The 9,505-nt window shown below is 54.1% G+C and overlaps 1 protein-coding gene across 1 annotated transcript in view; it reads left to right on the top strand.

Moving 5' to 3' along the window:
- The first annotated feature begins 1,515 nt into the window (after positions 1-1,515).
- KDM2B (lysine demethylase 2B) overlaps positions 1,516-9,505 on the top strand; it is a 120,844-nt gene continuing 112,854 nt past the window's right edge. Inside the window, exons 1-4 of the mRNA XM_065889260.1 lie at positions 1,516-1,548; positions 2,613-2,757; positions 5,708-5,786; positions 6,974-7,020. Coding sequence (XP_065745332.1) covers positions 1,516-1,548; positions 2,613-2,757; positions 5,708-5,786; positions 6,974-7,020 — 304 coding nt within the window. The remainder of the gene's footprint in view (positions 1,549-2,612; positions 2,758-5,707; positions 5,787-6,973; positions 7,021-9,505) is intronic.

Below are 9,505 nucleotides of genomic sequence, written 5' to 3'. Positions count from 1 at the left end.
CCTAGTTGGGCTGGAAGAATGTTTAGGGCCAGCTTTTCTCACAACCAAAGTCGACCTGACTGTTGTTCATGATGGACTTACAGGATAACACGTTTAGGATTCCAGTTTTGGGGGTGGTCACAGTGAATGAGGTATGTGGACAGCATACTGAGATCTAATGATACTCCATATTTGTATAGAGGGTGCCCATACCTCTGCCAAGAAGCGCTGTAGGCTTAATCAAGGGGTGCCCAAAGTTCCCCGCGCCCCATCCCAGCTCCTTGCACCTTTCCACCGACATTTCTCCTGTAAACCGCCAATAAGGGCTTACCCTTCGCATGTTTGCCAGCTGCGTTAGGAGGCGCCAGATCCGATTCTCTCGGTAGTTCACTCCTGAGCATCTATTTCCTCCGCTTGGCGAGCGCAGGGACCTTTAAAAAATGTCCAACTTCTCTTCCAGGGCTTGTCGCCTAGTAAAGGACTCCACAGACGCGGGCAGAGTGAATGAATGAAAGGCAACGTCTTCCGGTCAGCTCGGGTCTGAAAAGGCTTTGGTCTGGCTGTATTTCCTGTACCTGTGTGTATGTGGATCCTTATCTTTGAGTCCAGGAGTTTAAAAGCTATGCAGTCCGTACAGGTATGGAGCTGCGCTAATTTCTTCCTGAGTCCCCAAATGCCTCCTCCGTATGGCAGGTCCGCTTATGGGGATCTAGAGAGGATCCCCCCCCAAAAAGACGTAGTAGAAAAGAAAAAAAATTATATATACACAAAATGTTTTGAATTTGGGTCGGCCACGTAGGTAACGAGGTGGGGTGAGTGAAGGAAGAGGAAGAGGGGTAGCCCGTGGGGGCCGTGGGCAATGGGGGCAGGGATTGAGGTGGGAGGTCGTTTTTGGGGGGTGCCAGGCCCCGGGGGCTTTCACTCCAGCATGCTCGGCTTGCATTTCCGCGCCTCCCGCTGAGGCCAGCCGTGCAAATCTGCACCTCCCTCCCCACCCCCTCCCTCCTTCCCTTCCTCCCTGCCCCGCCATCTCCGGGATGCGCCCGCCGCCTGCAACTCAGCCCTTCCAAAAGTCAGCTCTGCACACAACTCCCGGGCGGCGGCGGCGCCTGCGTGCAGAGGCGCACTCGTGACCCAACAACAAAACAGCGATGCCAGGGCGCTAACGGCGCCCGGTGCCTCCCGGGCGCCCTCCCCGCCCCACACCTCCTCAGGCCACCGCCCCCGCCCACCCCCATCCCGGGCCGAGTGCCCCCCCCCAGCCGGGCCGCGGGCTCGGAGCGCGATCGGCAACAATGTTTACGTTCCGGGGATTATGACGTCGACGCCTCCCCCCACAACTGCTGAAAATGGTTTCCTAGGACTTTGCAAACGGATCTGCTTAAGTGTTGGTGCAAAACTTTGTAGATCTCGGCTCTGGCTAGCTTTATTTATTTATTTTTTGGTTTGTTTTCTTTGGTCTTCCCTCCTTCCCCCCTCCGCCAAAATGCAGGGGGCAGGAGTGTTGACAATTAATTGGTGAACTCTCCTAAAAAAATGGAGGCAGAGAAAGACTCTGGAAGAAGATTGGTGTGTAGCTTTTTTTTTTTTTTTCCAAATCTGTATCTGGTATATGATAGATCTATTTTTTTTGTTGTTGTTTCTTGCTGCCTTTTCTTTCCTTTTCTGTATTTTGCAAGAGGACCGGAAAAAAAATATAATAAATTGCATGCAAAAGGAAGCAAGCAGCTTACTCCTCCAGTCCCTTGTGAGGCTCAGAGTCTCAGACACTTAAGTGGGGAGGTGGTAGCGGGGAAAGGCGTGGAGGGGGGGCTCAGCGGGCTCGGGGTTCGCCCGGAATCTGGGGGGCTGCGGGGCTGGGCGCTCGGCGGTGGAGGGAGGAGGCAGGGGATGCGGGGAGTGGCGGGGGAATCTCCTTAGGAAGTGAGTGTGCGCGCGCGCTTGTGGGGAGATGAGACAGCTGCTGGTGCGTTTTGGGGTCTCCGATGGGAGCTTTGTGGCGGGCCGTCTGCCTCTCCCCCTCCCAAGCCCCGAACCCCCCCCTCCCATCTCTTCTTCTTGCACTGGCGGTCGGTCGGCGGGGGCGGCTGGGGTCTCAGCCCTTCCATTTCAGCTTTCCAGCTTCCCCCGTAGCTCGGGGGCGGCTCCAGTCTTAGAAATGCCGCCGGCCCCCGGTTCCGGCTTCCCGGCTCTGCCGCTGCGGCCGCCAGGGCTGCTGCTAGCGCCGAGCCGGGCGCTGCGGCGGCTCCTCCCGGGGCCTACAAATGCCCCGCCAGCCCGTGCGCCGAGCCCCCCTCGCGGGTTACATAACCAGGCTCCCGGCCGAGTGGGCAAAACCTAACACCTCTCGCGGGTGGGGGGCAAGGGAGACTCCCCCAGATATCCCTTCCATGGCCTCCAGAGATGCAGGAGGGGAGTGCCCTGTTTAGGGCGCAGCTTGACCCTGGGGGCGCTGGCCCCTCTCATTATGCCCATTTTCAGCATCTTTGGCTTTTGCGTAAAGTTGCTCCGGTCGCAGTGGTGGGGTGCAGGGGGCGCGCGGCTCCTGCACCTGTTCGAGCTGGGCCCAGGGTGAGAGGCGACCCCCACTTCCCCCAGTAATGTCCCGGGCTCTCTGGTTTGGGTCCCTGCAGCGCCCGATTGACCGCCAGAGATACGACGAGAACGAGGACTTGTCGGACGTGGAGGAGATCGTCAGCGTCCGCGGCTTCAGCCTGGAGGAGAAGCTGCGCAGCCAGCTGTACCAGGGGGACTTCGTGCACGCCATGGAGGGCAAAGGTGAGGCGCCCCCTCCTCGGGCAGTCCTCCGCGGCGCGGCCCGAGCGCACGTGGGGAGGGAGCTGCCGGTGGCTGGGTTCGTATTTCGCGCCCGCGTCCCCCATTCCAGGGGATCCGGTGACGAAACGAGGCCGAGCACTGGGGGGGTGGGGTGGGCTGGGTGGCGAGGGAGGAGGGCAGGCGGGAACCGGGGCCGGGCGTGGGCCTAGGCCCGGCCCGCGCCCACCACCAGCCCCAGGGTGGGTAGAGCCAGGGGGCCGGCGGACTGAGGGACCTGGGGACCGACGGGCAGACAGATGGAGGGCGGGTGCGCCGCGTTCTACCCCTCCCGGAGCCGGCCCAGCTCCTTGCGCTGCACGAGGTGTAGCCGATGGGCTGGAGCGGGGCTGGGGCACCCCAGGGATATTGGGGTGGGGGACCCCCAGGCCTGTAGCCTCTCAAACCCCGTGACATTTCGAGCCCTGCCAGTTAGGACCTGGCGCTGGGGATGCCCCCGGTCACTTAGTGACACCTCCTCAGGCCTGGGGTCTGCTGAGCTCCATCACCTTATGAGCCCTGCTAGATGGGAGCAGGGTGGGTGACCCGGAGTTGTTGGCTGGACCCCGCTTAAGCCTGAGGTCTCTAGCCCTGCATCCCTGATGCTTGAAGTGGGTAAGGGGGTTATCCCCCCATCAGGCTTCAGGCTGCCCCCTGGCAGTTTCAGGTGAAGAGTTGGGGCACCCCCCCCCTGGGAAACAGGGTCTCTTCCCAGGGCTGAGGCCTTGAGAGCTCTGTCCCTCTTGTGGGCCCTGCCAGTTTAGAGCAGAAGTTGGAGAAGCCTCTGGGGTTTGGGAATGTCACCCTAGCCTGAGACCTTCAGGGCCTACCTCCCTGACCCTGGTACTAGCAAAGTGTCTGGGAGTGTCTTCCAGACTTTGAGCTTATGCTCTCTCTGGCTTGGGTCTAAGGCCTGCAAGGCCCCTGGTTTGGCCTGTGGGATTGGGGTTTTGGATTTGCCCTGCCTACTTAGGCATCTCCCTATGCCCTTCTGGGGTTTGTAAGTTCATTTTTGCCCCTCAGACATTTGGGTTTCCTTTACATTACTCTGTTCCCATTTTGTTTATTATCCCCTTCCCCCTTGGAAAACCCTCCCATTCCTCAGTGAGCTGATAACTGGGAAGCGCCTCCCGCCTCCAGGTTCCGGTTGAGTGGCTAGGGCTATGGGGTTAGCTCCTAGGAGAGACCGCCTAGCTTTGCATTTTTGAAGTTTCTCTTTTGTGCCCATTGCTTCCTGGAGTGCCGGGCTTCGGTGGTAGGGGGTAGTTGTGAGAGGAGGGAAGAAGAAATTTCTTCCAGCCTGCCAGGTCTTAAGAGCATTGCACCCAGAGGCCAGACAGTTCAGGGGTCTAGTCTCAACTACATTTAAATTTCCTTAGCACAAATGGGGTTTTAATTCCTCTCCTTCCCCATTTTTCTTGAGTCGTTTGGTGGATCGGAGGAGAAAGCAGTATGCAACTCTTCCTGGTCATTGGTGAGGAATTCGCTGCCCAGGATCTCAGTGTTTTCTCAGGCTCATTTGAGGAAGTTGAAGCTGACCCTGGGGGTGGACTCTGGGTGTGTGTGTATGGGGTGGGCTGGGGGTTTCCAGCGAGGGAGAGCCCTTAAATCTGCTGTCCAGGCTCCTTTCAAGAGAGAGGGCTCTAGGGTTTTTGGTTGTTAATTCAGATCTTGTCCCAGAACTCGAGGGAGGAGCTGAGAAACAGAAGGAGCCCTTAGCCTGGATTCAAAATAGAAGCTTCTTAAACTTCTCTGCCTTTAAATCCTTAGGAATCCCCATTCACTGGGAGCTCCTGGGGATCTGAGCTGCTAAGGTCAGGACTTTCCCCAGCTCTGGTTTTGTTCTCTCTCCTCTGAGCAGAGTTGCCTTGCCCTCTCCCTACCCCCACTCCCCCAAGCTGCCCTAGTGAACTGTTCCCTGGGGCAGGGGCTTCAGTGGCCTGGGATCTCCTCTATCTCCCTTCTGACTGGCCAGGGAGGGCTCGTGCCTTTGTGAATTGCTTCAGTTACCTGAGGATTTGGGGATGTGAGGATTTATCTCCGCCTCCCTCACCTCCATATTTAGGGATATGGTTGGGTCAGATCCCCTACTTTTGGAACTCAGGAGGATGGAAGCTAAGGCTTCCTTCGTGCTCTAGGGCTTTCGATAAGGATGTTGGGGGTCTACACTAGACAAGCGTCAGTCAGACAAGAAAACTACGCGGTGAGTTTTCTTCAGGCCTCACTATGTCCCCTTCACACAGTCTTCACCTGGGGAGCATCCCTCTTGGTTATCCAGCTGAAGCAAGTGTTCGGATGGCTGCAGCAGAATTTCACTATTAAGACAGCAAAGCTGTGCCCAGTTCCCTAGTTATTTTGGCACCAGATACACAGTTTCCAGGGAAACCGGCTTTTCCCCCCTCCCCTTCACCATGCAGGATATTACAATAAGATCTTCCCTGATGCTTGGCTACAATGAGAACCCTCCTCCCAGCCTCCTCTCTGGGGCTTCAGATCCTCCCAGGTGGCATTCTTCAATTTTGCAGTTCCTTTACTTTCTGAGCTCAGCTTGGGATGTGTTTCTCCATCCGTCCCTCTCTTGCAGTGATAACTGGGCTGTGTGGGGCTCTTTCATGAGGCTCCCTCCCCAGTCCTCTCCAGCCTTGGGCTGTTCATTGACAAGTTCTGACCCGTGGGGCATGCAGGCAGTGACTGAGTAGGCAGAGGAGCTGATAGTTGGCATGGCTTCTCTTGGGCTTTGCCTAATCCATTTCCTTGTCATTTTCTAGGGAGCTCTTGCCCTTTGAGCTGGTGCCTGCATCTAGTATAACCCCTGCCCCTTCCTCCATCGTTTTTCTTCCCCTAACCAATGGATCATGGTTCATTTGCTCCTTCATGACTTAACCAACCTGTTTTAATTCCAATCTCCAAACAGATTTCAACTATGAGTACGTGCAGAGAGAAGCTCTGAGAGTTCCCCTGATATTTCGAGAAAAAGATGGCCTGGGAATTAAGTAAGTTGCTGAAACCAATTGCTTCTTCCCCTGTCTCCTTCCCTAACACAGTTTGTAGCTTGGGATGGATTTCTTCCACCCTTTTCCTTACCTCTCATCACTGAGAAGGATTTTTCTTCATTATTTGGGGATTGTATCTCCTTGTTCAAGGCCTGACAGAGGGGAAAAACTCTTTAAAGATGAGTCTGGATTTTCAGAGAATTTGGATGGAGAGGTCACAGGGTACTTAAACAGCGTGGACTTTTTTCCCCTGACCCACCCCAGTTACATGCAGTGACTTCCTGAAGAGAATTGTGTCCTCTCCCTGAATCAGGAAACTGAGGCAGGGCCTGAGCTGCAAAGGGATTGGCCAGCTTCTGGGCCCAGAGGCAGGACGCCTACATGCATATTTTCTACTCAGACTTGCACTATGTGGGAAACTGGCCCTTTTCTGTGGAGGGTGTGTTTCCTAGGATGCTAGGCCCTCGTCTCCCCTTTTGGCTTGGGCCCCAGCACCTGCCTCCCTTGGTGTCTTGTCTGGTTTACATTCTCTTCAGAGCTTCCATCCGGAGGCTGGCTGGAAGAACAGGTTTCCACCCCTTGGGCAGGGGTGGGGGAGGAAGCTGAGGGCTTCATCACAGCCTCCCTCCACAGCATCTACTGCCAGTCATTCCTACCAACAGAAATTAAACCTTTGGCATCACTATTAATTAATAGTGAACCTCATCACAGTCATCATAGCCAGTGTCACCAAATCCCTGGAATTGGTGCGATATTTTTTTTTTCCTCTAAGCTTAAAAGGGGTCCCTCCCACCCTCCATACAACTCCTTATGGAGAGTATTTCCTAGAAGAGGAGCCACAGAGAGGGCTACCCACCCTAAAAGAAAGCAAGTGTTTGAATGCCCAACTCTGGCGGCACACTTCAGTCTTCTCTGGTTATGTGGCAGGGGGACAGTGGATGTCCATCCTCTTCTCTGTAGCTGTGCTGAGTTCAGGTGTCAGGGAGAGTGAGGGTCTGGTTTGCCATTGAGGTGAGGAAGCTGCTGACCGGTTTGGGGGGGTGACCCTCCCGCTGAGTTATCCCATTTTGGACTCCCAGCATAAGAACCAGGCAACTCTCTTGGAAAAATGGCCTCCCTCTGCCCCCATTGTTGGGTCTAACCCTGTTATTTCTTCTCATCAAATGTCTGTGTTCCTCTTTTTCGAGGATGCCTGACCCTGATTTCACAGTCCGAGATGTCAAACTCCTAGTGGGTAAGTTGCTGTGTGTGTGCGTGGCCCAGAGATGCTGAATTGGGGGGGCGTGGTAGTGGCGGGGGACGAGGCTTATACCACCTGCCTCTTTGGATATTTAACTGCCTCTGAAAAGAAAGTCCCCATGCGAGGAGGCAGGAGCAGGTGTGAGCTGCAACCATCTCATTCTGGAGAACAGGTCAGATTGCAAAGCCGTAAGAAGCTGTATCAGAGGATGTTTGCCAGTGCAGTGGTATGAGGCTGGTTTGGACCCTAGCCTCCAGCTTGGGTGTCATCAAGGCAATTTTAGATCTCTCCTTTGCGTTTGTTTGTGGGTTGCTGGGTAAACACTGGGTGCTGTGTGACCCCTGAAAGACTTTCAGAACTTTCAAGGGGAGGGATCATTCTTCCTGCTTCTTCAGGGTTCCAGACAGGCCTAGGGCAGGGCTTGGCGCTGAGCACCTACAGAGCTCGGCTGGACTCACTGAGTGCCCCTGACTCCTGACCAGGTAGTGGGCTGCCTTTTAGATTTTACAGGAAGTTGGTCAATACATCCATTCTTTCCAGAAGTGTTTCTCAAGTAGCTCCTACGTGGTAGGCTAATTCACAGCTGTGAGCAGGACAGACAAGATCCCTGCCCTCTTGGTTGGAGTGACAGGCAACAAAGAAATAAATAGTTTAAAAAAAATTTACGTCTTTTCAGAGGGTGATAAGGGATATGAAGAAGTAAAGCAGGGTAATGGGATGGAGCTTGCTGGAGCTGTGTTTTGTTTTAGGTGGGGGGTGGTCAGGGAGGGCCTCTGGGTGGAGGTGATGAGGATGTTTGGACAGAGACCTGACTGATGAGAAGCCAGCTGTGGGAAAGAACATTCCAGATGGAGGAATGAACAAGGGCAAAGGGTGAGGGAGGAATGGAAGGAGTGAGGGGGGGAAGTAGTAGGAGAGGTGGGAGAAGTTGCAGGACCAGGCCCACATAGGACCTTCTAGGCCCTGGTGGGGAATTTGGGTTTAACTGCTGGGGTGATGGGAGGCCACTGGGGAGTTTTAGTGTTTTTTTTTTCTTGGTGGTACGCGGGCCCCTCACTGTTGTGGCCTCTCCCGTTGCGGAGCACAGGCTCCGGACGCGCAGGCTCACCGGCCACGGCTCATGGGCCCAGCCGCTCTGCAGCATGTGGGATCTTCCTGGACCGGGGCACGAACCCGTGTCCCCTGCGTGGGCAGGCGGACTCTCAACCACTGCGCCACCAGGGAAGCCCAACTGGGGAGTTTTAAAGTGTGGTGAGGCGGGTAGCTTTGTGATCTGATTATTTTCTTGGGGGGGAGGAATTAAAAATATTTTAAAAATTGAGATAGAATTCACATACCATAAAATTCACCATCTCACCATTTTAAAGTGTGCAATTCAGTGGTTCTTTTTTCTTTTTGGCCACGTTGCACGGCTTGCAGGACCTTAGTTCCCTGACCAGGGACTGAACCTGGGCCACAGCAGTGAAAGTGCTGAGTCCTAACCACTGGACCGCCAGGGAGTCCCCAGTGGTTCCTAATATAGTCACAGTGTTGTGCAACCATTACCACTAACTAATTCCAGGACATTTTCATCACCCCCAAAGTGAGCCCTGTACCTCCCAATTCCCCTCTCCTTCCATCCCCTGACAGCCAGTCTGCTTTTTGCCTCTGTGGGTTTGTCTCTTCTGGGTATTCCATATACGTGGAATCATAATATGTGGCCCTTTGTGTGTGGCTTCTTTCACTTGGCCTCATGTTTTCGAGGTTCATCTGTGTTGTAACAAGTCTCAGTACTTTATTACTTTTTAAGGCTGAACAGTATCCCATTATATGGATAGACCACGTTTTGTTTACCCATTCGTCTGTTGATGAACATTTTAGTTGTTTCTACTTCTTGGGTATTATGAATAATGCTGCTATGACTATTCATGTACAAGTTTTAGTGTGAACATACATATTCACTTCTTTGGGGTATATACGTAGGAAGGGAATTGTTGGGTCATAGGGTAACTACATTTAATCTCCTCTGACAGTTACCAAAGTAGCTGCGCCATTTTAAATTCCCATTAGCAACATATGAGGGTTCTAATTTCTCTACATCTTTACCCGCACTTGTTATTGTCTGTCGTGTGTGTGTGTGTGTGTGTGTGTGTGTGTGTGTGTGTTTGTCTTTTTTTTTTTTTTTTTTTTGAGGTACGCGGGCCTCTCACTGTTGTGGCCTCTCCCGTTGTGGAGCACAGGCTCCGGACGCGCAGGCTCAGCGGCCATGGTTCACGGGCCCAGCCGCTCCGCGGCATGTGGGATCTTCCCGGACCGGGGCCTGAACCCGTGTCCCCTGCATCGGCAGGCAGACTCCCAACCACTGCGCCACCAGGGAAGCCCTGTCTGTCTTTTTATTTTATTTTTCTGTCTGTCTTTTTGATACTAGCCATCCTGGTGGGTGTGAAGTAATGTGATCTGATTTAAGCTCTATAAAAGCTGACTCTTGTGGTTGTATGGA

Source organism: Phocoena phocoena, chromosome 13 (assembly GCF_963924675.1).
Source record: "Phocoena phocoena chromosome 13, mPhoPho1.1, whole genome shotgun sequence".
NCBI classification, from domain to species: domain Eukaryota; kingdom Metazoa; phylum Chordata; class Mammalia; order Artiodactyla; family Phocoenidae; genus Phocoena; species Phocoena phocoena.
Note: the sequence above shows the minus strand (reverse complement) of the source record. Positions and strands in the feature narration are given on the sequence as shown.